The sequence below is a fragment of the Colius striatus genome, chromosome 22 (genome assembly GCF_028858725.1).
Source record: "Colius striatus isolate bColStr4 chromosome 22, bColStr4.1.hap1, whole genome shotgun sequence".
Lineage (NCBI taxonomy): Eukaryota > Metazoa > Chordata > Aves > Coliiformes > Coliidae > Colius > Colius striatus.
Window position 1 is genome coordinate 3137635 of NC_084780.1, and position 27962 is coordinate 3165596.

A 27962-nucleotide genomic window follows, 5' to 3' on the forward strand; every position below is an offset into this window, starting at 1 on the left:
GCCGTTTGCGTAGAGGGCGCGCCGTGAAAAGGCAAAGGACAGCCACCGCCTCCCCCGCCCGCCGGCTCTACGCCGTTTGCGTAGCGTGCCCCAAGATGGCGTCGCGGTCGTCGTCGGCGGCGGTGGCCGGAGCGTTGGCAGCGGCGGCGGAGAGGCTGGAAGTGAAGGGAGGGATGAGGCGGGCGAAGGGCGGCAGCGCGTAGCGGGCGGCTCCCGACCTGCGGGAGACAGAGCGAGACCGAGAAAGAGACTGTCGCGGGGAGGCGGCCCCCCTCCGTCCCCCCCCGTCCTTCCCCCGCCCGCCCCTCGCGGGAGTCCCGGCGGGTCCTTCCCGGCGCCGCCACCCTGCCCACCCCCGCCCTCTAGGCCGCGGGCCTCGCCGTCCTCCGGCCTGTGCCCCCCCTCCCCTCCCTCCCCGCCCCGGCCGCCCCCTCGGAGCGGAGGATGATGAAGCTCAAGTCCAACCAGACGCGCACCTACGACGGGGACGGCTACAAGAAGCGGGCGGCCTGCCTGTGCTTCCGCAGCGAGAGCGAGGAGGAGGTGAGGGCCGGGGGCCGCGGCCGCCGGGGGGCCGAGTGCCCTGCCCGGGGCGACAGGGGTGGGGGCGAGGCCGCGTCCCACAGGGACCCCCCGTGCAGCCCCCGGAGCCGCCCGGGTGCGACTTGGTTGTAACGGGGTTGATGGGGTTTATTTTTTCCGCTCCAGTTACGATTAAACGTCGCTGGGAAAGTTGGTGGTTCCCCCCTCTCATCTTTATTTCTGTGCTCTAAACGTGAGGAAAGTGCCCAGAATGAAAGATTGTGTATCACGGGGTGGAGGAATAGTGTTGTAGCACGGGAAGGGATTTGGCAGTTGAGTGGACCGACCACGCTGGCAGAACTTCAGTCCAGCACATCACATGAGATGGGAGAGGAAACCTGACCTTGGATTTATAAAAAGAAACTGGGATAAAAGGGGACTGATGGAGTGCCAGAAGTTGCTGTCCAGAGAGGCTTGGGAGGAAGTGGGAATTCAAGGTAGATTGGTTGAAGAAGGGCCGTGTTGCTAAGTGATTGTATTGTCTGTGAGCTGAAAAGAGAAACTTTACTGGGATGTGCAGTTTTTCACCGTTCTCTTTCAGCATCTCCATAGTGTGGGCATGGGGTACTTGGGACAAGTGAGGCTGCAGGTCTGGGTTTTGGCTGTTGCTGGAGTCGGGCATACTTCATTTCATGGACTGGTTCTTGAGTGGCTGTGCTAAAGTCTTTGTTCTCCTGCTTATCATATTTGTAGCTACAGGAAATCAGAAGGGAATGCAGACAGTTTACTGGAGGAAAGTCAATTAGCATGCTGTTCAGTTATTATTTAACATGGGGAAGGAGGCTTGACAAACCCTTTGTAGCTGTGCTGTCATGGTGAAGAGTGTCAACATCTCAGGCATTGATGGTGTGACGTGAGAACACTGTGTTTTGGTGAAGTGCTCATCGTAGCTGGTGCTTCCCCCTGGCTTTAGGGAAACGTGTGATACTCCAAACTAACTATGGGAATGACTGTGGTTGTGTTGTGTAATGACACTGGGGCTAACCAGCAGGGGTGGTTGAAGACATCTGAGTTTCCTGATGTGATTTTGCACAACTGGTGGGGCAAGTGTGGCAATTCTTGAAGTGCTTGACCATGTTTGATTACAGCCTGGTTGAAGATAGAAGTGTAATTTTACCAGCTACCTGATGCAATCCCCTTTGGACTGGTGGTTCAGTCTTTATTTTGCAACACCTGGATTTGCAGTGTCATGTGGGCTGCAGCTTAACCTCATGGCAGTGATCTCTTACTCCTTCTGGCCAGGGCGAATTGGTGTCCAGAGCTGTGTTGGTGACACAAAGGTCTGTTTAGTGTGGCAATTTCACAATACTGACCCAAAGTGATTGAAGAAGGAAAAGTAAAGTCATTCCAGAGGCATTCTAACTTGTGACCAATCTTTTTCAGTGTAGGCTTGTTGATGATTGAGCTTTAAAGCCATTTTTATGTCTGTGTTATGGTTTGCAACAACTTCCAGTGGCTTGAACATCACATTTAATTCAAAGTGGTACAATTTCAGGCTTTAGTTTCTAGGTAAGACCTACAGCAGAAAAATCTATTTCCAGTTTCAAAGGCAGGAGTTGAGGTAGCTGCTTCTCTCTGCTATTTGTGCCTTGTTATTTCCATGGTTCTGTTATGAGGCCAGCAAGTGAAACCCTGGAAAACTTTGTGTGTATCAGGGCAACGGCTGTTCTCACCTGAGCATTATTTTCTCACTTGAGCTTTGGTCACAGTGCTTGGCTTTGTCTCTCATCCCTCTAGTAAAATCAGGTGTTGTTTGTGCTGTTCTGTGACACATGAAGGAGCACTGATTGCTTTATAAATGATGCAGCATGGGCTGGAGATTGATTTCCTCAAGGATGTGCGTGTGTGTGCGTTTTGCAAGCGAGCCACAGAAACGGCGAAGTGATGAATTACGGGGTTGTTGTGCTTTGAGTTGGCCTTCTGAGAACATCCCACAGCCTCTCCAACACCACATTTATTTGTGGAGTCTGTGTGTATAACACAGAGCTGAAGCTGCATCCTGTGGTCTAATCTCTTACCTATTGCAATAGCCAGTCTTGAAGGGGATTTATGCAGCCAATGCATTCAGGAAGGTTCTTCTCAAGTCACACCAGACAACACACATCCACACCAGAAGAGACACCCTCCACTCCTCTTGTTCTTAACCAAAAGGCCTAGGAGCCATTTGAAGTATACTTTATTGCAATCAGCAAGCAGGAAACCTTTACTTCTGTTAGTTTCTCCAATTATTTAAACTTTTGAGAGGCATCTTCTTGTCTAATCTTACTGCTGTTTGCACTCTTCCAATAACGAGACAGGTGCCTTCAGTACCTGTTTAATTACATACTTTATCATGTCCATGGAAGATTTCTTGCTTTTCATTTTCTCTTGGAGAACAATATTTTGGTTGGGATGGGGTTTTTTTGTGCTCATGCCATTTTATTATTGATTATTTCTATTTAAAAGGAAATCAAGGTCTATGTAAAAAGTCTCTCCAGGGAGGGGATAGAAAACAGGACCAAAGTATGTTAGTTAAAGATTTATTAAAAGCTTGCTGTTTGAAAAGGAAACAAAAAGGCATGTTTTGATAAATAATTTAAACTTCCTTCATTATTCCTTTTCCCAGGTCTGGCTGTTTCTGGTTGCTATTTCTTTTAAGTGCTTAAGAAATAGTAGGGCTCCTGTGTTGTGTCATTTTCTGCTAAGAACTGAAACCTTTTCTCCCTTTTTGAACCTTTAATTAGTTCCCAAATGATCTGATTTTGTCAATGAGCAAGAAGAAATAAGAACATTCCTGTTTATTCCTACAGGGGAAGCTGCTTTCCTCTTTTTAGGTGTTTACCCCCAAAGTCTTCAGTCTGTGGCCGGAATTTTCTTAGCCATCAGTGGAGATTGCTGAAATGGAATTTGCACATAGAGAGTGTTAACAAAATAACACTTCACTCCTTTTTTAGTTTTTAAGTGATTTGTTTTTTTCCTTTGCTGCTTGAGGTTGTGCATTTTCTTTCTATTGCATTTGGACTTTGGACTTTTCAACTTGAAAGAAGCTCCAGAACGTTTTTAGAAGACCAAAAGTTGGCTGAAGAGATGCCTTTGTTACACATTCCTTCAGAAAAAAGAGGAGAGAACAATCCAGGGGTGAATTCATTTAAAGATAAATGTCAAATGGAGCAAAAACTGCAGTTCTTATTTGGACTCTGTGGAAAAAACAATCTCTAGATGTGTGTTTTTCATGAAGAGTGAGCCACTGCAGAGTGCTGCCTCACTGGGCAGGAGGGAGAGCTGGGGACTCAACGGGATTGATTCAGAGAGAGTGTGAGCAGACTTCAAAGGATCTTTCAGCAACCAAGTGCCAGGTCTCTCCTATTTTCATCTTTTCAAATGGAGTAAGCACATTTACTACTTCTGCAGAAACAAGGAAGGAGAGTGTGCAGGTTTAAGAGATCCCAAGTCTTGTGTTTACCTCTGAAATAACTCGTTTTACTGCTCATCGTGTCCGTGCCTCTCCATATTGTTATTATGGGGTTATTTTTCTCCTGTGCTTGGCTTTGGTGAGGCTGCATCTCCCAATACTATGTCCAGGTCTGGGCCCTTCTCTACAAGAAGGATATTGAGGTGCTGGAGAGGATCCAGAGGCTGGGCTACCAAGCTGGGAAAGGATTTGGCGCAGGTCTCAGCTGAGGAAGGGCTGAGGGATCTGGGGCTGTTGAGAAAAGGAGGCTCAGGGGAGACCTTCTCACTCTACAACTACCTGAAAGGCAGCTGGAGCCAGGTGGGGATGGGTCTGTTCTCCCTGGTAACAAGCAACAGAACAAGGGGAAACAGCCTCAAGTTGCCCCAGGGGAGGTTGAGGCTGGATGTGAGGAGGAATCTCTTTGGTGCCAGGGCTGTCAGGCATTGGAAGGGGCTGCCCAGGGAGCTACTGGAGTCACCGTCCTTGGAGGGGTTTTGGATCTGGGTGAGTGTTGCACTGAGGGCAATGGGCTGGGCCAGAGGCTGGATCAATGAGCTGAAAGGTCTCTTCCAGCCCAAACTATGCTATGATTCTAACACAAGTATTTTCTTTGTCTAGATCAGCTGTTTCAATGAGGAAATGTTCAAAAAAATGTCTCTAATGTCTTACTGTTAAGAAGCAGATGGATGCCTGCTCAATGGCAGCATCTCTGTGTTATGTTTTAACACAAATAAAAAGGAACCATTTGGCTTTAAGTCCTGCTCTGGTGTAGGTACAGGTTTCAACAAGCCTGCATTGTGTCTGGTGAAAGGACAAGCTGCTCATTAACCACTGGGGTTTTTATAAAGACTTTTGGAAGAAATGCTTCAGGAAGAATAGGATCCAGCATTGGTGGTCTTTTCTTAATTGTGAATGAAGTCTAAACTGAGATGAGAAAACAGAGCTTTCACCCAGCATCTGGTAGGCACCCTGGCTCAGCCACTGCAGGAACACACCACGCCAAAGCAGTCACCAGATGTGCTCTTGTGCAGCCCTGCCATGGCCTCACTTGGGGAAGGGAATTTGAATGCAAACTAACTCTTTATTTCTGGCTTCTCTCAGGTCAGTTCCAAACCAAGCTATGATGTAACCCAGCAGCTCTCAAAGTTGAACTGTTGGTGATGTTGTGGTGTTCCTCAGCCATCCTCTGTGCATTTGCTTCAGTGGAAAAGTAATAATAGCTGAAAACACTTGGAGTGCTTCACTGCTGGGATGCAAAAGGAGCCCAGCAACGTGTCATCATCGTACTTTGCATGGAATAGTGCCTCAGTATCTCAGTGGGATGGTTTGGCTTGACTCTGTTCCCTTCAGCCACATGGAAGAGTTGTGGTTGAGGCCAAATAAAGTTCTCCCTGCCTGTTGCTAATGTGTCACTCCATCTCCAGTAGGATATGGGCAGTTCAGGAAGTCTTCTCTAGTGCTTCTCCTGACTCTCTCAGCTGTGTTTGTAGCTATTTTTCTCCAAGACTAAGAGTATAAACCTCTGCAAAACCCAACTTTCATCTTAAAAAGCCTTTAGCCTTTTCACAGAGGCAGCATTCATAAACACTTTAAACCAGTTCCGTGGGCTCTCGTGTTTTCCCAAACTCCAAAAGAATGAAAATTGTTACATTTCCATGTAATTTACTGGAAACTCTGGAAGCTGTTGTGAAACTGAAGAATTGAGTCAGTTTTGTTCTGCTACAAGTCAGAGAAAGTGATGAATGTGGAAGGAGGAGAGAGTGCACTCCACCCCAGCTTTGTTGAGAAGGATCCAACATCAGTGGCTGCTGTCTCTTCTCCTCTGAACTCTCTTTCATCTCAGATTCAGTTATTGCCTGAGCACAACCTGTAGCTGTTCTTTCTTTCTTTCTTTCTCTCCTCACTCATTGTGTCCTGTTCCCTCTCTGACCTTTATTTCTTACAAAACTCATGATCAGTTCCCTGACTAGGTTCATCTTGGCACTCTTCAGACAAGCCACTGAGGTACAAGCACGTGGGGGCTGTACCCAGCTGGTGCTGCTGCCAAAGGACCTCATCTTTCCATGGATGGTCACTCATGGTCTGGAAAACCAACTATTTCCCTTCTCAATCAAAGGAAAATGATCCTGTGCTTGGGGGACTGTGTGAATTGTTTTTAATAAGGAAAATTATCCTGGTTTGCATAACTCTGCGATGGAGTCACCCAGGAAAATGGGATAGAATAAGATGAAGGAGCTTTCAGTTCTGCATTATGAATAGTGAACATCAGTGTTCAGGTGCTGTATGTAATAGAATCCCAGAGTGGTGGGGGCTGGAAGGGCCCTGCAGAGCTCCTCCAGCCCCTGCTAAAGCAGGTTCCCCTCACTCAGGGAGCACAGGAACGTGTCCAGGTGGGGTTGGAAACCTGCTGAGAAGGAGCCTCCACACCCTCCCTGGGCAGCCTGGGCCAGGGCTCCCTCACCTCACACTGAAACAGTTTTCCCTTATGTTTCAATGGAACTGTTGGTGTTCCAGCTGATGCCCATCACCCCTTGAACTGTCACTGCATACAACAGAAACAAGTGCTGCCCCAACCTCCTGACACCCACCACTGAGATATCTGTAACTATTAATGAGATCCCCCCTCAGTCTCTTCTGATCTCTGATCCTTCAGGCTAAACAGCCCCAGGTCCCACAGCCTTTCCTCACAAGGAAGATGCTCCATCCCCTCAGCATCTTGGTGGCCCTGCACTGGCCTCTCTCCAGCAGTTCCCTGTCCCTCTGCAGCTGGGGAGCCCAGAGCTGGCCCCAGGACTCCAGATGAGGCCTCAGCAGCTATGGCAGAGCAGAGGGGGAGCAGAACCTCCCTGGCCTTGCTGCCCACACTCTTCAATATCAGGCAGTTGAGAAGCAGCTACTCAGTTTCTTCAAACAGGTTTGTTTGTTTCCACTCCAAAGGAGAGCCTGAGTTCCCAGACCAGCCAGGGATCTTTCCAGTTTTTAATGTTTTGGTCAGAATTCACGTCTCTGTAGCTTTGCTGTGCAGGGGATGGTGCTCACAGCGTGCACACTGACTTTTTGTTCTCAGTAATCTTGAGTTAACCCCTGAAATTCAGAGGGATTTTGTTCTTTTCAGGATGCTTCAGATGGTTTGGATGCTCTCTTCATTGGGTGGTTACTTTTGCTTGTGTAATTAACATACACTGACAGCTATGCAGAGACTTAACCACTTGTATTCAAAGAGTTCTCATGGCTGTAGGGTTTTTGCTTGCTCTATTTTATGAATAGGACTCATTAATCAAACCAGTAGGTGTAAGCATGTGCAAGCACTGACATCCAGGGGCACTTGGTCTATGTAAAAAGCCAAAACACTTCATTTCTATTCTTTTTTTTGCCCCATTATTACAGAAGGCAGTTCACAAGGTAACATTCCTTCTGGAAAAAGTCACCCTGCACAGGTTGTGCAAGTACTGAGTGGTCAACAAACTGGTTTTGACAGACAGAAATAGGTTATCAGGTTTGTGTTGGGGTTTTTTTTTGCCCTGGGAGTGCCACCTTATCAGCCCTTTGCTTCTGAAACAAGTGGCTGCTGGTTCAGGCATTTCAGCTGTTGTCTCTGTCCATCCCTGCTGGGAGAGGTGTGTTGCAGATAAAGCTTGTGGTTATCTGAATTTTGGTGGAGGGAGAGGGCTGTGGATTGTGCTCTTCCTCAGTAACAGTAAGCAGTCACTCTTACAACCACAAGAAAACTGGAGTAACAGTACTGTGAGCCTTGGTGTTCAGAAGGCAGAGAAGCAGTGTAGTATGTGAGCCTTTACTGCTGTTATTCTAACAAGTTACCTAAAAACTAAGACTTTCTGTGGTTTTTCCTCTGTGGTTACAGTACTGTAGGTGCCATCCACATGCTTGAAATGACCTGAACTTCCAGTTCACCTCTTACTCCTTTCTTGAGGTTTGTGCTTTACTTTGTCAAGTTCTGGATCATAGAATCCCAGAGTGATGGGGGCTGGAAGGGCCCTGCAGAGCTCCTCCAGCCCCTGCTAAAGCAGGTTCCCCTGGCTCAGGGGGCACAGGAACGTGTCCAGGTGGGCTTGGGAACCTCTTCAGAAGGAGCCTCCACACCCTCCCTGTGCAGCCTGGGCCAGGGCTCCCTCACCTCACACTGAGGCAGTTTTTCATCTCCCTTTCTAGTTCACTGTGTCATCAATTTTCTGCCTCCAGTTTCTAGGCCCCATGTTGTCTGCCAGGGAGCACAGTGTGAGTATAACACTTGTGTAAGGAAATGTGTCCTGCTGAGGAGCAGCAATGCTCCTGTGAGCATGTGCTGCCATGGTCAGGAGAAGGTCCTTCTGTGGCTTGCTCTGTGCTTGAATGTATTCCTATTAAAGACCTTGTCATGTTTAAAGCTGGCCATAGCTTTATTGACCACAGACTAGTTGTTACTACCACGTGCCCTGAATAGCAAGAGGGTGGGAGAAACCCCCTTGTAAGCCTTGGTGTGTGTGTTGAGACCATCCTCCCTTAATAGCTTGGCAAAACGTGGGGTTTGCTGTGGTGTCATTGAGGCTGTGCTTTTGCTGGTTAAATTAGATGAATTTTTTGCATGGCTATGCTACCTACAGGCTCTTTTTTCCCTCCTGCTGCTCTTGAACTCTGTCAGTGTGCTGTTGTTGGTGTTTAAAGGTGCTTGAGTCGAGGTTGCGGCTCTCTCTGGTAGAAAAGCGTTAAGTGCAGGAACAACAATACACTGGGATTGTGTGGAACGTTTGTTAACTTTGAGTAAAGCATAAAAGCTCTTTATTATGCTGGACACAGAGCTGCAGCAGCTACAATATCCTGCCTGGTCATAGGGCAAATGAGAGAGTCTCTAGCACAGCTAAACTCCAAACTCCTGAATACAGAGGCTCTTATTAAACTGAAACTTTCAAACAAAGGCAGATTGTAGAGGCGGGAAGCATTGGAGTCAGCCATCTTCTCCACCAGACCCACTGTTATTTTCTTGTAGTCTATCTTCTGATAAATAATCCTAAAGTGAGATGAGAAAGAGAGTTTAAATATTGGGAGGTTTTGCAAGATGCATGGTTTGGTGGCTTAGTGTTGTTGCAAAGCACAAGAGGAAGCACCGGGGCTGTTTAGCTATAGATTGCCTTCTGGCAGCAGAATGCTGGCTGGGCCAAACCCCATGTATTTAACATCTTGTCTGCTGTTCCTTGTGAAGTCTGCCAGCTTGATTGTCCTTAGGCTGGTGTGTGTGGGTAGGACTGTCTTTTCCTGGAAGGTTCACAGCTCATTTTTCTAATAGCGTTGTAGCCCAGCTTTGAATAACGCTGGAGCCTTTTTTGACTTTACTGTAATGCTGCTGTGGAGCCTCTTTCCAGGAATCATGTTCCTTACAGAGGAGCTGCTCTTGTTTTATTTATGGGTGGTGGTGGTTGTTTAAATCCACTATAGCACAAAAGAGCCTGGGGATCCCTCATCTCTGTTCTGTTAGCTGGGAATTCATTCTCTGCCTTGTTTTGGTTCAGCGTTATTTTGGGGAGGGGGTGGGCAGGGATGAGGTCAGGGAAAGGTGTGTTAGGGAAAAAAAACCCCTCTGATATGAACAGAGGAGATTAGTATGTAATTAGATTGTTTTAAGGTCAGCACTGTGTATCAGGGACTCCCAGATTTATCCCAATGACCAGCTCTTTCCCCTTTTCCCATGGAGCTCCTGGCCCCGTGTGCAGCCGTCCAGGCAGCCTTAGATGTCTCAGCATGTTTCCTGTCTCCTCTGGGGAAAGCTGGTAGGCTGCTCTAGGTTTGTTTGCCCTGGTTTGTTTGCCCTTTTTTGTTTGCATGCTGCTTTGAAGGTTGCTTACCACGAGGGCTACAGCCTAGCAGTGTTTAGGAGCCCCTGCTGTAAACTTCAAACTTTGCTTATTTTTCTAACCTTCCTCTTATTTCATTGATTGTGTGTGAGAGCTACTTCAGGGCTGCTTTGTGCATTGCCACAGAGGCTTGTGTTGCTCATTTCCCTGCTTTGAAATGACATAATTGTCTTTCAAATCATGGAAAACATAATTTGGCTGTGTGATGTGATACCTGCAAAGCCTTTTGCAAAAAGGCTGCAGGAGTTGGCTCCAACATCTGCCCCCAAAGTCCTTAGTTAGGCTGGGAGTCTCAACAGCCACCTTAAACACAGTTGCCTGGCAAGAATAGAATGGCAATGTCACCTTTGCTTTGTGTTGTGGCCTGAGTGTAAAGAACAAAAGAAACCCCTTTGATTTGGGGGGATGTATTTTTAACGAGTGTTTTGGGTCAAATGTCTTCTTGAGTGTATATTCAAAGGAATAGTTGTATGTAATTCATAAGTTAATGAGCTAAAAGGTAGGTTTGGAGGATTTACAAGATGATCCTTCAAAAATGGGACTATTTTGTTAAATTGAGTTGTACTGGAAATTGCTCAGTTGAATTGAGCACTTGAACAGCATTTTGTTGTCATGTTCTTTGGTAAAATCAACATGTAGGTGCCACTGTCTTGGCTTTTCAGTGTGAGTGAGCCTGGTAATGTGTCACTGTTCTGAAACTTGTCATGGCAGAAATACAAACTATTACATCTCTCTTCTGCAACACACTCAGCTGGTATCTTCACTTCCTCAGGTATTTTATGTTCACCCATCCAGCTGTCGAGGGGAAAAGGTTTCTGCAGAGGAATGCGTTTCTTATCTTGGAAACAGCATTTGGTCTGTTCCACCCACACATGGATGGCTTTCAGAGAGGTGGTTTTTCAGCTTGTCTCACCTTACTGGCTGTGGGGCAGTTCATATAATATTTGAATGATGCTGCCATGTGAAAATATGCCTTGTGAGAAAATCAGGTTTGTGATCACTTGAGGAACTTGAAGCTACCTAAGTCTGTGGATTCTGATGAGATATATCCCAGAACCCCAAAGGAATTGGCTGATGTAGTTGCCAAGCCACTCTCCATGATACTTGAGGCATCATGGCAGTCAGGTGGAGACCCTGGCAACTGGAAAAAGGGAAACATTGCACTCAAGGGTAGGAAGGAGGACCCTGGGAAACAGTGACCTGTCAGCCTCACCTCTGTGCCTGGGAAAGTCATGGAACAGATCCTTCTAGAAGCTGTGCCTGTGGAGGGAGATGGTTCCAGTCAGTCAGCATGGCTTCACCAAGGGGGAGTCTTGCCTGACCAAGGCAGTTGCTGTCTGTGATGGAATGGCAAGGTCAGTGAGCAAGGGAGAAGCTACCTGGACTTGTGTAAGGCTTTTGGCACAGTCCCCCACAACATCCTTCACTTTAAATAGGAGAAGTACCCACTCATTGGGTTTGAAGGGTGAACGAGGAATTGGTTGGATGGTCACATCCAGAGGGTGGTGGTCAAATGCCCCAATGTCCAGATGGAGATGGGTGATGAGTGGTGTCTCTCAGGGGCCTGCATTGGGAACAGCACTGTTTAATATCTTCATTGGTGACATAGAGAGTGGGATTGAGTGCACCCTCAGCAAGTTTGCAGGTGGCACCAAGCTGAGTGGTGCAGCTGATGTGCCTGAGGGATTGAATGCCACTGAGAGGGACCTGAACTAACTGAAGTGGGCCCCTGTGAACATCATGAGGTTCAACAAGGCCAAGTGCAAGATCCTGCTCCTGAGCCAGGGCAACCCCTGGTATCAGTACAGGCTGGGAAACAGAGATTGAGTGCAGCCCTGCAGTGAAGGCCATAGGGGTAGAGCTGGATGTGAGCTCACAACACGTGCTCACAGCCCAGACAGCCAACCCTTATCCTGGGCTGCATCAAAAGAAAGGTGGCAGCAAGTCTGAGGGAGGTGATTCTCTTCCCCTGCTCTGGTGAGACCTCATCTGCAGTTCTGCATCCAACTCTGAAGTCCCCAGCACACTAAAGACATAAAACAGCTGGAGAAGGTCCAGGGGAAGCCACAAAAACAATCAGAGGGATCAGGCTGAGAGAGTTGGGGTTGTTCAGCTTGGAGAAGGCTCGAGGGAGACCTTATAGCAGCCCTCCAACACTTAGAAGGGGCTTATAAGATAGGAACAGAGTTTTTAGCAGGGCCTGTTGCAATAGGAGTGATAGTTTTAAGAGTAGATTCAGACTAGGTATAAGGAAGACGTTTTTTACCATGAGGGTGGTGAAACACTGACACAAGTTGCCCAGAGAGGTGCTGGATGCCCTGTCCCTTGAAACACTGGAGGTCAGGCAGGCCAGGGCTCTGACCAACCTGTCTTGGTGAAGATATCCCTACTCCTTGCAGGGAGATTGACCTAGGTGACCTTTAAAGGTCCCTTCTAACCCAAAGTGTTCTGTGATTGGGATTATAATGATCTCTGTACTGGATCCCTTTGAAGGTGTTGCATGGATTGGGTCACAGGGCTTTTTTAGATGTGTGGTTTTTTTTAAACCAAACCAGAGTCTCACCCTCATTTTGAACTAGGCCCCTTTGTCTTGGGGAGAGCTCATTGGTAGCAATATCCTGTTTAAAGTTGTTGTAAAAGAATGACCTTGTAGAGCATGTTTCCTGCTCTCTCTTGATGGGATTTCCTTTTTATTAAACAGGAAATAGTCTGATTACATAAAAGTGTGAGAATGACAGGTTTTTCCTTCCCACTGAGGGTTGTTCATGTTCATTCTATTCAGAAAATGCTCAACTGCCAGAGCAGCTGAAGTTCATTTACTTTTCCTAAAAGTGGTGTTTACACCTACAAGTTCCTACTAGTGTGTTGCTGAAGCATTGTCTCCAGTCTCAGCAGTCCAGCAGGCTTTCCTGTAGAAGCCTTTGTACAGGGATTTTCGTAGCAGATGTTTTTTTCTCACAAGTGGAAGGTGGCAGGGGTTCAATGGCATGAACTGTGCTGAGCTTCAGAGCTCTGTTTCTGCAGCCTTTGAGCTGAAACTCAGAATTGCAACAGGAGGTGACAAAGATGACACCTCCTTACCTTGCAAGAAAAAGTGTGCTTGAAGTGTCCATCACTTCTGACTTTGTCCTCGGGTTCACCTGCTGACATGAAGTCTGGAATTTCAGTCCAAGCTCTACTGGTAATGAGTTGGGATGAAGTACAAGGCCAATGGCAGCCTGGGGGCAGCAAGAGAGTGTGGGCAGCAGGGCCAGGGAGATTCTGCTCCCCCTCTGCTCTGCCATAGCTGCTGAGGCCTCATCTGGAGTCCTGGGGCCAGTTCTGGGCTCCCCAGCTGCAGAGGGACAGGGAACTGCTGGAGAGAGGCCAGTGCAGGGCCAGCAAGATGCTGAGGGGATGGAGCATCTTCCTTGTGAGGAAAGGCTGTGGGACCTGGGGCTGTTCAGCCTGGAGAAGAGACTGAGGCGGAATCTCATCAGCTCTTAAAAGTACCCAAAGGGTGAGTGCCAGGAGGACAGACTCACTCTTTTTTTCAGCTGTCTCAAGTACCAGGACAAGGGCTGATGGGCATCAGCTGGGACACAAACAGTGCCACTGGCACAGGAGGAGCAAGTCCTTTGGTGCTGAGGTGAGGGAGCCCTGGCCCAGGCTGCCCAGGGAGGGTGTGGAGGCTCCTTCTCAGGAGGTTTCCAACCCCACCTGGACACGTTCCTGTGCCCCCTGAGCCAGGGAAACCTGCTTGAGCAGGGGCTGGATGAGCTCTGCAGGGCCTTTCCCACCCCCACCATGCTGGGATTCTACAAAAAGATACCCTGATAGAGTGGCACATGCTGGGGGGGTGGATAATGTGCTGGGAGTGGCCAAAAACCGTGAAACCAGAGGTGGCTGCTGGTGGTGGCCTTGCAGTCCCAGCCTGTGGTACATGACTTCTGGCCTGAGCTTTGAAGGCTCAGAGGATGAATGAAGTTACCATTCCCTGTTTAGGCATGGCTTCCTGATGGCATGTTACATGGATTGCATGTTTGGAGGAAAGGAATTCTGTCTTCCTTTTGAGGAAGGCCAAACACCATGGGATGTTACTATAAATTAAATGCTTCTCCATTGCAACTGAAGCCAGAAGATGGGTCAGGCAGTAAGTATCTCTGTCAGAGAGCTGCAGAATTAAGGTGGCTCATTCAGCTTAGTTCATTTCTGCTATATATTTGCCTTAATTCAATAGACAGGTGGGGGAGCACTCAGGGATTTAAGTGGGGTAGTTTGATAAATGACACTTAAATCCTTCAAGTGTTGCAGGATTGAGGTGTGAATCAGGAACAGGAGGCTTTGAGACATTATTGTTGGTGGGATCCACAGAAAATTGCTGATTAGAGGACTGCTGACACTTGAGAACACCAAGTTTAGCTCCAGGCTTAGAAAAGGTTAGACCAGCCCTTGCCAAAACACTTGTTGTGACTCCTCTTCAGTTTCTGTCTTGAGCTTTGCTACTCCTGGGTTGAGAGCTGGGGTTTGAACCCCCACAACTGACCCTTGACTCCTCACCCCAGCATGTTGTAGTCTGTTGGACCCTCTCTTTTCCCTGTGCTGAGTCAGCATGGTCTGGGTGGCCTTGGAAAGGGAAAATCACTTTGCAGGGTGGTCAGTTGGCAGATGAGAATTTGCAGAAGATAAAAGAAGTGGGGAACCATGGAACTCTTGTGCTTGTTTTTGTTTCAGCAGTTCCAGTTCTGTAGGTAGGTTTCCTCTTGATAATTAGTGCAAATATTTTCATATCCTACTGGCAACAACATTTACACAGTAAAGCCTGAGGTTTTAGTGTCTCACACAGCTTAACTTCCAAATGTCTGATTGAAACTGTTACAGCTGGCCTGTAACCTAATTGGACTGGTATGCTGGAAAGTTTCTGGAGCAAGTCACTTTGGCTCCAAGCTTTGTGCTAGTGAAATGATGAAGTATAGCATGATGACTCTAATGAACAAGCTTTGTTTAGAGAGCTGAAAAACAGTCTCAGTTTTGTTTTTAGTTTCCATCTCTGCTCATGAATGTGTCACAGGCAGATTTAAGCAGCACAGTGCCTCGATATTCTTTGAGAAAAGCCTTAGGCAGTTGAGGTTGTTAGTTGGCTTTCTCTGGAAGATGACAAAACAAAACCTGAACTTGTACAGAGCAGAACTGCACTGAAGTAAAATGTGCTTCAAGAGAAACTGCAGGAAAGCATGCTTGTGAAGAATTGCTCCTATGGCAGTGGTTGAACCCTCTGACTCAAAGTCTGCAGCCTTTTCCTAGGGTTTTGAAGAGGTTTAATGTAGGCTTCTATCTCATTGAGCAACCTCATCTAAAGGTAACAAAGTGCTAGTTTCAGAGCTGAGCTCTTTAGTGCCTGCTGGGAAAGAAGAGGCAAACAGGGAAGTTGAAAATCTCTCTCAAAACAATCCCATGTAAGTATTTTAGTGGGAATTTACCAACCTGTGTATATCATTAGTGCAACTGCAGAGGCAGACAAGGCCAAAGGTAACAGTAAAGATAGATCAGGCTTGTGCAGAGGGTGAAAATGCTGAGCAGCTTCTGTGCCATCTTACATTGCTGCATGATGAGTATTGCAGGCTGTGAAGGCTTCAGCAATGTTGGGTGCAGCACTGAACTCTTACACTCCAAGTATTGCACTGCTGTATCAAATAGAGAATTGTTGTTTTGGTATGCAGAGGCATAAGTTATTCTGCAACATGTTGAGACAGTAATAGCTGAAATGATTTGGAGAGTTGGAGTGCCTTGGTGTCACTGGTAATGTAGCTTGCACAGCTGTCTGGAAGGGGCTAAGGAAATTGCCTTGGAAAGAAGTGGAGTATTTTCAAGTACTCACATTGAAATGGGCGTGTTTAGAGAGGAGAGAGATGCAAAACCAACTTCTCCTCATCAGCCTGGCTCTGAAATGAAGTGTTGCCTTGAATTTCTACCTCAGCTGTGCTCTTACCCTCCTCAGGTGCTGCTGGTTAGCAGTAGTCGTCATCCTGATCGATGGATTGTCCCTGGGGGTGGCATGGAGCCCGAGGAGGAGCCCAACGTGGCTGCTGTGCGAGAAGTCTGTGAAGAGGTGAGTGTTTGACAAGAGTGGGAGCTCCTGGAGCTTTGCTGCTGATTGTTAGCCAAGGCTTGAATTTGTATTCATCAGTCTTGCTTGTATTCCCTAAGGTGAGGAGGGACATGGAGCCACTGGTGATATCCCTGTCATGTGTGGGAGGGGAGCCAGAGTCCTAAACAAGGATAGCATAGGAATGTAATTCAGGATCTCAGTCAGAGTGAACTCGATACCTTTAACTGAAAATAGGTAAAATTAAGCTAGAATGATTTCAGTACATCTTTGATATTCCCCATTTTGTTTTCTCTGTATGAAGAACACTTTCTTAAGAGAACTTAAGCTGTGCTTTCGTGGAGCTGTCTAATACTTGGGTAGAAGGTAGAAATAAGACCTGTGAGCAACTAAAGACACTCCAAGTGCAGGAGCTTCAGTATGTTTGGTCTGGTCCATATTTTGAGTTACTTGTGAACTTACAACTTGATTGTAAGAGTTACAAGCAACAATTCCTAATGTGTTCATGTTTTGGAGGTCTTTAATTGAAGCTATTTCAGAAGGGAGATCAAACATTGATGTGTATGGGGAAGGCAGGAACAACCAGTTGTATTCATCATAGGGAATTTAAAGAGAGGGAAGGACAGTTGGCTACACTGTGTGTAAAACATGACTTTACAGTTCCATTCTGAATATTACCAAGTGAGAGAGATGCTTGGATTCAGGAATGCTTAAATATATAGATGACCAAGTAGGTTCACAGTTATATAAGGCAGGATTGAAAGAGCTTTTAAGAGGGTTATAAATCTTTGTGCTGCAGAACAAAAAACAAGAGCTAATTGCTGGGACTTGGGAGGAAGCATCCCCAGCAGTTGCTTTACTGATTGTCTGGTATATGAAGGCTTTTTCTCTCAAATATTCTGAACTACCTGCTACTGTCTAACAAAATGTTGAATGTTTAGGCCTTTGGGTTGTTCTAATGTGTCAGTTCCTGAGTGTCTCTATAGTACTAGTGCAATTCTTCCTTCTCCCTGAATCTTGCAAGCACATGCCAAGGCATTGTAACCAGAACAACAGAAATATTTGTAGCTGTGGACTCTGACTGTAGAACCCAGTCATTATTAGTAATGAGGTTACTTGATACAGAAGTCAAGGGCTCACTCAGGAGGTGCATGGCTCTGCTTTGCAGATCCTTAAAAGAAATCAGTGTGGAGCCTCCCTTCCTCAGGCAGCAGCACAGCAGTGCCTTGGAAGAGTCGCTCTCTTTCCATGACAGCTCGGGGGCTGAAAGGAAGCCTTGGCACAGGCTCAGTCTGCAGTGAAGAAACTGGTTTGGGCTGGCTGAGATAATCCCCTCTCGCTCAGCTGGTGTTCCCTCGCTCACGTGGATCCACAACGAATGAGAATGTAATTCAAACTGTGGCAGCCTGGCAGGGTTGAGTCATTCCCAGAGAAGCACCTATCTGCTTGAATGCCACGCTCCAGAAGCAGCAGGATTACCCCCATGGCTATAACCTCCAGACACCTAGTAGCACGTGATGCCAGTGCAGGGTGGGATGGGGAGCTATCAGATGCTCTTATGCTAAAGGCTCTCCTCAAGGCTGCCTGCTACACGTATAAAATCACTTGAGAGCTTCTCCAGCTCAAACCATGGGGCTGGCTGACACAGGTGGGAAACACAGGCGAGCTTTTAGGAGGGTGTAAGGTCTTCCTCAAATAGATTTGTGTTCTGGTACACTGCTCAGGCTCCACACACAGGATGATAATGTACATCAACTGTCTTAAGCTCAGTGAGCCGTTGACTGTAAGGTGTTGCTGGGGACCAGGCGTGCAGAAGGGGAATGTTTGTTGTATTGCAGCTGTGACGCTGTAAAGGGCTCGTGCACCCTCTTTCCCAGCTTGTGCTTTTGATTTGGCAGAGGAGGTGTTTTAGGAGACTGCTGGGCAGCTGGTGTGTGTGCTAGCTGGTGATCCCTGTTCACTCTTTCATGTGAGACTCATTCCTGAGCAGGTTTAGTGTCTTTGCTTCTCTCCTGGGATAGGGGTGTCTTTGCCTTGCAGGAAAACAAGAGGTCAGCTGAGCAGGTAGAGTCTGCTGCTTGTGTTGAGAGAGGGAAAATCCATTTTCCTCCATGTCAATAAACACTATTTTTCCCCCTACAACAAGGTGGGTTTCCTGCTGGTCAAAGTTGTGGGAGCAATTTCTTTCCCTGTTTTCTGGGATACCTTTTCCAATTTAATACAAGACAGTTGGTAGAGCTGTAAGGAGTCATGTTGAAGAAGACAACAGGCTGCTTTTTCTTAGTTCATTCTCTTTTTTTTTGGATGATGTGCATTTTCTTTTGAAACTCCACTTCCCTAAACCAAGATTCTTAACTTCTGCATTCACTGGTTTGATTTTGCTGCCTGTGTGTGTGATTCCTCCGTGCTATTGCTGGAATTATTGTCACATAAAGGAATCTGACTGGAAGACTGTACTGAAAATGTAGATTCTGAGTGAAACCTGTGATCTCTCTGTCTCTAAGTCCTTGTCCTAGTTCGAGACAGTCCTTATCTATATTAATCTGTCCCAGCAGACAGGTTCCAACACTTGTCGTGTGTTGTTGTCTGCATAAAATTTGAAGTGACTCGAGTTCTTGGGCATTAATTTTAGGCAAAGTGGCAGTAGAGGAGCATGGTAGCTCTGGGGGAGAGCAGCTTGTTCAGAATAAAACCACTTATTTCTGACAGATTGTTGAAAAATGATGTAGTCAGCCTTAAACAGCTGCAAACTCCAGGTACATTCTAAGGTTGTGCCTTTTGAAACCAGCCCTTTAGCACTGATGTAGTAGATCTTTTGCCTCTTCATGCTGTTGCATTCCCTCCTCAGAATTAGTTTCATGTTAGGAATGAAGGTTTTTTTCTGAGTGTGAGCAACTGGTGAAAAACATAGTTTAGAAATAGATGCCTTAAATTAAACTCGACTGTAGAGTGACTTTGAAGAAAAGCCTCCACGCTCATCTGTTCAAGCCAAAGGCGTTTTGTTTTGCACTTAAAGCATCTTTCACATCCTGACCTTTAGATACTTACTAAATGTCAAGTTCTATAAAATGACAGGAGTGTTAGTTGTGTTTTCTTCATGGGAATCAAAACCACCCAGATAAGTTGTGCTTGATCTGTGACCAAAGAGGCAATCGATGCCAGTATCAGAACTCATCCATTGCCATAGTGCCTTGGCCTGGCTGTTCCACCTCTGTTTTCTTTCCCTGTCTTAAACATGCTTTTTAAAGAACATTTTCTGTTTCATGGACATTATTAGTGATTTAGAGTATGAATATTGATACCTTTCAGTGCTAAAACAGGAAGCATAATTGGGTTTAGAGTGTTGCAAGGACCATGGATGAATGACTTAAATGATGGCATGAAACTCTTCCTGGATGTGGTAATGTTCAGTGCTAGCAGTGGACTAAAGTGGCTGCTGTCTGTTACCCTGTGTACTCAAACCTCATAAAAACAAGTGCAGTGTCTTAAGGTCTTTGCTCTGTGGTGGTATTTAATTTCTAGCTCATGAAGATTGGTTATAATGCAGTAAAGAATTAGCTCACTAAGTATAACCCTCCCTGAGACACACAGACAGCAAGAACATTTTCCTGGCAGGTGTGTAATTGGCATCCTCAGGACTTGTCTAAGCTGGCACTTTGTGGGTGTGATTAACTACCTTCAGCACTGCAAGTATTAGGGCAAATATTTGGTTGTTTTTACCACACTCCTCTTGCCCAGCAGTAATCTGTAGTAGATGCAGGCTTTGAGCCTAATAGAGCAAAGTAAAATAGCTGAAATTCCAACCCACACTTTCCTTAGCTCAGATGGAAGGAAATAAAAGCTGTCCCTAGGAACAGATGGTGTTGCTGCAGGCTGCTTTTTGCATCTGACCCCAATTTATTTTCAGCTTTGAAACCTGAACCTGCTGTTCTTGGATGTCTTCAGTAATTTTTCTTTATTAAAACAAGTTGTTCCATGAGCAGCAGAACCAGTAAAGCTTCATTTCCTCCAGATTTGTGTTCCTCATCCAGCCCACCCCTCTGGGCGTGCCCCAGCCGTTTGAAGTCGTCTGTTTGGGGGCAACTGGCTGGTGCTGGGTCACTCCTGCACTCTTGCCAGACTCAGGCTTTTCCTCTGACCAGGGCTACCTCAAAACTGATTGGAATATGCAGAGCAGAGGGAAAAAAAAGCTCATTTTGCAAGCTGTGTCTGTGCTCTTTTCTACCTGAGCATGCCTCTTCCTGGGGAGTACTGTTGTTTGATTGATTTGCTTTGTTTTCATACCTGTGGATGGAACAGTTGGTGCTGCTGCTCTCCTGTCTTTCTTAATAGAGTCCTTCTAGGATGGGAATGCATTTTGAGGAGAAGCATGGGCTCTGTGTACATCACTTTTAATGCTTGTGGGAAAAAGTGTGCCCAAATCAATTGGTCTGTCCCTGCCAGACACTTGCTGTTGTGACTTCTGAGGGTGGAGGTTCCTTAATCCATTTACTACCAAGGAGAAAATTCCTGAGTCATCTGGTGCAAATGAAGATTTAGATCCATCTTCAATTCTGGATGATCCTGTGTTGATGCTTTTAACTTCCCAAGAAAATACTCATGGTCCTGCAGCGAAGATGAGTCAGGAAGGTGGTGGGTGAGGGATTGGCCCATAGGCAAGAGTTATGGAGCCTGGCAGTTCTGTTGCTCATTATCTAGCTTGCTTTGTTAGTGGTGACAGCTGTAGATTATTTTCTTGGATTCTTGGAGACTGGGAAGTCCACTTTCACATTTGATTGTGCCATTAAACGTGGCTGCAGAGAGATTCTGACTTTCCTGTTTGCATGTGAATTAACTGCTGTGTCAAAAATAGATTGAAAAGAACTCAATCCATGTTCTATGTGTTGTCTTTACATTCCACTGCACCAGTAAAATAATATGAGTCACTGGTGTCCCAGATGTGATGGTTGATGTGCTTTCAATCTTTGATAAGGACTCTTAACCAGCCCAATGTTTGACTCAAACTATTGATTTCCAACACCGTTTAATACTGTGTGGGGTAAATTCCTACATCTGCACTTTTTAAATGGTAGCTCAACATGATTTTCCTACAGCACATGCTTACCTTGGCATTGCTTTTTCTGCTTTTTGGGATGAGTAGGATTAGGAAGAATGGAGAAAGATGATGTGAGTTTGCAGGCAGAGCGGTATCTGTCGCCTCTCTGTTTATTCAGAGCAGAAGGAAGGGCTCCTCACCTGCCTGTATTACCTCAAGCACAGTTTTAGAGCTGGGGAGGCTGGCTGTGCAGTATTCCTGCTTAGTTTCCAGACTGGATAGTTGCCTGGAGATCAATTTCTTTCAGGTCAGGCTTGAGAGTTTGCTAAACCATCACAACAACATCCCTGGCTTTTGATTCAGTGCCTCCACAGGTAAGTAAAGAGGACAGAGGACAGAACTTCAGTAGCCTTCCCAAGAACAGGAGAAGAAAATTGGCTTAAGACATTTCTTTACCTGAAACATTTGCTTAGCCTTCACCTTTTCATACATGTATGTGTGTGTGTTGTGAAGGTGGAAGCCTAGTGTTTCCTCCCTGTGTTAGTGCTGCCTGATGTGGTTGCTTATCTACTGTTAGGGGCTGATAGAGTTCTTTGCACGATATTAATTTGAAGTATTTGCCTTCCAGTTCACTTCTGAGACAGATTAGTCCAGGTTAGCAGCAATGGCTTTTCAGATGAGGTAAAATCACTCATCTGCAAAGGTCAGAACCAGTTATCTGTCCTAGCCACGCTGGTGTGTGCATACATGCGTACATTGACCTTCATGGAATTGCTATTTGACTCCAGAAATAGCCTTGTGGGCCACCAATGGGCTGAGCAGAATGTCAGAAACACTGATGAGACAATAAATTTTGCATCCAAAACCAACATAAAAGATTCAGATGAAAAACTCCTTCCTAGAAGTAGAGGTCAGGGAGCATGGTACAGAAAGGATGACACATTTCTGTGAGTGCTTGTGGTAGGGGGAGCTTTCTTCTTGGGGCAGCTCTGCCATCAGCTGTCATTACAAGCAGCAGTGAGGTGTGCTCTGGCTGTTTGGTGGTGTTTATGTTCATTTAGTAGGCTGGAAAATTAACCAGTAAAGTCTTTTGTTAAGCAAAGGTTCCTCTCCAAAAGAGTGTGACTGTACAGCAGGGGCTGGCAGCTGAACAAGCAGGACATGGTGTATCTGAGCTGCTTAGGACACTGCATTTGTCTTAAATATTTAGTTGCCTTCACCTAAACATTCTTCTAATTCAGTAATAAGTTCTTAAGCCAGCCATCATCAGATCTGTGTTTCTTGTATGCAAGAGCACAGGCACTGATTTCCCAAAGCATTTAGGATGTGTTCCAGCTGCCACAGAAGATGCCCAAATTTCCCTTCCAAACGTGCCAGGCTGTGCCTGGTGCCTCACACCAGTGAAGTCATGGAGCTAAATCCCATCCAGTGTGTGGCATGTGCCTTCCAACCATTTACAGTCACAGAAGAAGGGAATGTAACATATGGGGGGGAGGGGGGTCTGAGGACAGGAGAGTGGGATGGCTCCATGGCATTTTGCATTCACGTGGGCTGCCAGCCCTAGAGAGAAGAGGCAAGAAACAGCAGTTGGAGAAAGTGGCTGAGCCCCAGCAGCGAGTGGATGTGTAAAAAGTGACAGCAAATCAGATACAGTGACTAGATCCTCAGCACTACTCAAGTAGAAGACTAAACCATTGCTTAGATCTTCTCTTGATTTGTGCCTGTGCTTGATTCAAAAGCCCTCTGTCAATGCACAGCTGTGTTTTGTGCTGTATCCAAAATAGTCTTGATCCTGTTGCAGAGGCCACTTTGCAGTGTTTGAAAGCATTTGATGTTTGTATTGGCCTGCTTCAAATGTATGCAGCACATCCCTGAGGTACCTGGTAGCTGTCATGATGCTTTGATGGTGTCACTGGGTCCCTTAGGTGTGCTTTCAAGTTCTTTTCATGAACTATAAAGAGGTGAAACTATACATCACAAAGCAAATTTTATCCATGCTTAGACTATACTCACCTTTAGAGGAGATTCTGCTCACTCAGGGTGTGCAGTTACTCCCTCATCAAATAGTTGGAGTGGTTTTTTTCCTCCAGATTGAATCCAGAATGGATTGAATCTAGAAAAGGAAGGAAAAACTCCTAGGAAAGCATGGGTACAGCTTGTGATGCATTGGTGGCACTTTTCTTGTGACCATGTTGTTTTCAGGTTAACAGAACTGCACAGCATTTGCTTCCTGACCTAAAGAAACTGCTCCTGCACAACAGATGAGGAAATATGTAGTGACCTGTTGTTACAGCATGTCTCTGTTTCTCTCTTTGAACTCTCCACAGGCTGGAGTGAAAGGGACGTTGGGAAGACTAGTGGGAATTTTTGAGGTAAGTTTCAGACATTGAGGCTGTGAAACTGTGATGCAAAATAAATAGATTTGTCTTGGAATAAAACCCAACTTATCTCTTGGTGAGATAAACCACATGACTTGGTTTTGCGATGCTGATCATCAGGGACCTCCCCTGCAATCAGTCAGGAGTGTCAGACAGTGTAGCAGTGAATATTCTCAGTGCTTTCAGACCTTTCTTGCTGCCAAAAGAGGCCACTCAGCAGCTGGGGAGCAATGTCTCTCCTTTGTTCTTTAGCACTTGACATCAGCTCTTGCCAAACTGGCCTCTGCAGTGTGGTGAAGCGTGTGTGTGGTCACACCTGATGGGTACTGGTGAGATACAGAGACAACAGGTACCACACACAGCTCTCTTAACAATTACAGAGTCACAGAATCTCAAGGGCTGGGAGGGACCTCCAAAGCAACCCCACTGCCACAGCAGCACCCAGAGCAGGGCACACAGGGACTCACCCAGCTGGGGTTGGGATGTCTCCAGAGAAGGAGCCTCCACAGCCCCTCTGGGCAGCCCCTGCCAGTGCTCCCTCACCTCAACAGGGAACAAATTCCTCCTGGTGTGTCTCTGGAACCTCTTCTGTTGCAGCTTGTGCCCGTTGCCCCTTGTCCTGTCACTGGCCATCCCTGAGCACAGCCTGGCTCCAGCCTCCTCACACCCACCCTTGATGGGTTTGGAACATGACTGAGCTCACCCCTCAGGCTCCTCTTGTCCAAGCTGCAGAGCCCCAGCTCCCTCAGCCTTTCAGCACAAGGCAGATGCTCCACTCCCTCCAGCATCTCTGTGTCCCTGTGCTGAGCTCTCTGCAGCAGCTCCCTGTCCTTCTGGAGCTGAGGGGCCCAGAGCTGGACACAATATCCCAGCTGTGGTCTCAGGAGGGCAGAGAGAGGAGGAGCTGCAATCCTTGTTAATATTGTCAGACTTCTCATTTATAATGCAACAGTTTTTAATAGCTAAGGCCAAGCTATAAGGTGAGAGAAGGTGTGCATAAGGTAGTGTGTGCATTTCCCTTCTGTAGATGAGCAATAAAGAGGGAAAAGAAAGGGGACTTGCTCGAAATAAAGTCAATCAAGTGCCCAGACATTGATCTAACTAATCCAAATCTCTTAATCAATTTACTGGTCGAGGCTCATTTCCAGAGTTCAACAGCAGTGCTGCAGATGACCTCCCATTTGTACTTGCTCCTCAACCACCTTTTGATTCAACAAGGGATGAGGTGTATTGAATACTTCAGCTGTTAGGAGTTAGCATTCACCTTGTGTTGTGAATCAGCAGTTACACCCAGAAGGGCTCAGGTTTTCTGGCCTGATCTAAGTGGAGCTGCTTTAGCAGAGGATTGGACTGGCTGATCTCTAAAGGCCCCTTCCCATTGTGTGATGCTGTGGTAGCACAGCTTCACAGTGAGGCAGCTTGTAGTCACCATGTGCCCACCTGCTTTTTCCCTCTGGTAGTTTTGCCATGACTCTGATCCCTTTGCCTTTTAGAACCGGGACAGGAAGCACAGGACATATGTTTACGTACTTATCGTCACAGAGGTCTTGGAGGACTGGGAGGACTCTGTCAATATTGGTAAGCATTTGGGGTTTGCTGGCTTGGATGCAGACAGAAACATGTCAGCTTTGCATCCACCTGAGAGCTGAAATCCTCCTGAGAGTGGTTGAGAGAAGTTGCAGTGTTGTGTCCTTTGGTTGCTTGTGGTCAGATTGATGCTTCTGTAACCCCTGTGAGCCAAGAGGAGTCCCTTCAGCTGTGCAGATGCCTCTAGAGCAATCCAGCATTGCATTCTTCCAGCTTAAGCTACTAAGCCAAGATGATGAAGAGCTGTCTTTACTGTGACTAGAAGAAAATATGTGGGCAGCACAGATTAACCATTCCCATTACCTCTTGGAATTTTAGCCTTTAATTTGGATCCCCAAATGCAAATGAACCTGAACCCTGCCCAAGGTTTGCCCTTAGTGCTGTAGCACCTGGAACCTCACTTTCCTCAGGCTGTGTACAGAGCAAGAGGAAGAGGTGAGTGAATGAGTCCAGCCCACCCAAAACTGAGGTTCCCTTGCAAACTGTCAGCACTTGGGGGTGATGATTGGTGTGTGTGTCATTGTGGCTTGTCTTAAGAATCCAACTTGAATGGGAGTTGCAGTAAAGGCAGAACAGAGGTGCTGTGAGGCTGGACTTTGCTTTAAACTGGGAAATGCAAGTCCAGTCGTCGGGCCAGTGGTTGTGCTGCTCTAAACAGTGTCATGGGCCTAGAGAAGTCATCAGTGTGTGGTGTTTGGACTTGGTGGCCCTTGAGACAATCTCAAGAGCAAACCTCCCAGTGTCTCTTGAGCTGATGCTTTGCTACACAGTGGAATTGTTCTTGCAGTGGTAAATGCACCCGACGGGTAGCTTCATGAATTGAAGCTAATCGACACCAACGTTTTGTCACATCTACTGGTTTGTCTTTCTTACCCACAGGAAGGAAAAGGGAATGGTTTAAGATAGAAGATGCCATAAAAGTTCTGCAGTATCACAAACCAGTGCAGGCCTCGTATTTTGAAACCTTGAGGCAAGGTTGTTTGGCAAACAACGGCACCCCTGTCATGACTGCGACGTACTCGGAGAGCTCCGTGGCTGACATCAGATGACTCAAGACACATCCCTGTGAGAGAAATGCTGAAAAACAGACTGAAACATGGATTCCCCTCCCCCCTCCCCTTTTTCACATGCCTCCTCTCTCAAACAAGGCATGGGCAGCAGCCTGTGGCAGAGCAAGTGTTAAGAGTGCTGCAGTTTAGTGCAAGGTGGGATTATTTTTGTTGTTGTTGTTGTTGGCTTTTTTTCCCTCCTTTTTCTTCTTTTTTTTTTTCCCCTTTTTTCTGGGAGGGGCTTTTTTGGAGATGTATTTTGTAAAATACATTCTGTGCATGAAGTGCCCCTTTCCTGTTACACCACAGCTTCCACAGCCTGGCAAAGCAAAGGCTGCCAGTTTCTCCTCTGCCTTGTGTCCTGCAGTGTCCCCTCTGTGTCCTCCCAGCCACAGCCACTTCTTTTTTTTTGTTGTTGTTTCTTTCCTTGTTTTTTTTTTTTAATTAAAGACTTCAAATGTGAGATCAGCTCTTTTAAGTCTTAGTCTGTACTGTAAGGTGCTGCTCAGACCCGTGGGGTGGTCCCTGGCAGCACCTATTGTATAAACTCTTCTTGGTTTGTTGGTGGGTTTTTTTTTAGATGGAGAATCTAACACTTTAATTTCACAGGATTTTTTTATACTCCTGGCTTGCTTCTGCAAAGAAGGATTCATCATTAATCTGTTTGCCTTTTGTTCTGTTTTGGCTTTTGAAAGAAAACAAAGAAACCCTCACCCATTCTGTGACAGTGCTGGTGGCTGGGCCAGTCCACTCTCTGTTTGCTGTTAGTGCAGTGACACTTGAGGGCAGAGTTTTGATCACCTGCAGACAGAAGTCCCTGCTGCTCCCTGCTTTCTCCTCCAGCTCCCAGTTTCTGCAGCCACATCAAAACAAAAGGAAAAAGGAGTTGGGGTGGGGTGTTTTTGTTGTTGACACTTGGCCAAAAAAGCCTCAGAAACGTGAGGAGAGGAACCCAATGTCCTTGTGGTAGGGACTGAGGGGCTCAAAGTGAGGTTCAAGGTCTGAGCTGGGTTCTTCTGCTGCTCCTGCTGCGTTCTGCTGATGTCTCCTCTTGTCCACATGCCTTACACCGTGCTGAACTGGATCCTCCTGTGCTAAAGCATTGGATTGGACTTCCCTGAGTGTTCCTGTGTGAGCCTACAGCTGGATAACCCTCTGTGGCCCTGCAGCTGGATAACCCTCTGTGGCCCTACAGCTGGATAACCATCTGTAGCCCTTGAAAAGAAGTCCTGGGGGGAGGTGGGGGGGTAAGAAACAATCAGGTGTTGGGTCTCTTGTCCTGTGGTTCTGCAGCACTTAGAGTTGCACCGTGGAGCATGCTCAAGGTGTTTAGACTCTCCCTCTGTGAAAGGTACAGCTGACTCTGGTTGGAGGAGTGCACCATTTGCTAGGATAGTTCCCCTCATGCATTGGCACAGCTTCACAGCTTGCTCTCTCTATTTTTTTCTGTTGTTGTTTTTATTGATGTAAGTTTCATGCTGTCTTGATTTGCCAACAGTGTTGTCTAGTTGGGAAATAAAATGGGAAGGGTTGGGGCTGGGGAGTGGGGTGGGAGAGGTACAAGTTTTGGGAGGGGCATTAATGAATCCCTGGCTTGGGACAAGAAGTAGTTGCTGAATTCAGTGACTTCTCTTTTGTCAGAGCAGAGCCAAGATGTGAAATTAAATCTGCAGTACTCTTTTTTTTTCTTCTTCCTCTTCTTCCCCCCCCTTTATTTAACAGAAAATATCCTAATAAACACTCACTGTTGCAGAGTTTCTCTCTCTTCCCAAGAAGCTCTTTGAAAGTATGAAAATCTGATAGAAATATCCATGGAGCCTGGGACAAGGGGGAATGGTATCCTTGCTGCTTTGGCAAGAAGCTGTTCATTTGCAGATCCCATTCTGTTCCTTCGCTCGTTCTCCTCGCTTTCATCAGCACAGAGGAGCGAGGCCCAGAGAGCTGCCAGCCATGGCCAAGGAGAAAAA

General features: G+C 46.5%; 1 protein-coding gene across 2 annotated transcripts; it reads left to right on the plus strand.

Annotated features, from left to right (window-relative positions):
• The first annotated feature begins 84 nt into the window (after positions 1 to 84).
• NUDT3 (nudix hydrolase 3) lies at positions 85 to 27962 on the plus strand. 2 transcript variants are annotated; one of them, XM_062013842.1, is made up of 5 exons: positions 85 to 543; positions 15839 to 15949; positions 23309 to 23353; positions 24853 to 24937; positions 25826 to 27962. In XM_062013842.1, exons 1-5 carry the CDS (start codon positions 445 to 447, stop codon positions 25993 to 25995), a joined length of 510 nt encoding a protein of 169 aa, XP_061869826.1. In that variant the 5' UTR covers positions 85 to 444; the 3' UTR covers positions 25996 to 27962. The 2 variants fall into 2 exon arrangements, with proteins under 2 accessions (XP_061869826.1, XP_061869827.1); XM_062013843.1 differs by lacking the exon at positions 25826 to 27962 and adding an exon at positions 25265 to 25748.

What these genes read in the sequence shown, in the direction of transcription:
- NUDT3 (XM_062013842.1), top strand. Translation starts at nt 445, where the DNA reads ATGATGAAGCTCAAGTCCAACCAGACGCGCACCTACGACGGGGACGGC. An exon ending in GCAGCGAGAGCGAGGAGGAG is followed by an intron (nt 544 to 15,838) that starts GTGAGGGCCGGG and finishes TACCCTCCTCAG; the next exon opens with GTGCTGCTGGTTAGCAGTAG. An exon ending in GGAGGACTCTGTCAATATTG is followed by an intron (nt 24,938 to 25,825) that starts GTAAGCATTTGG and finishes TCTTACCCACAG; the next exon opens with GAAGGAAAAGGGAATGGTTT.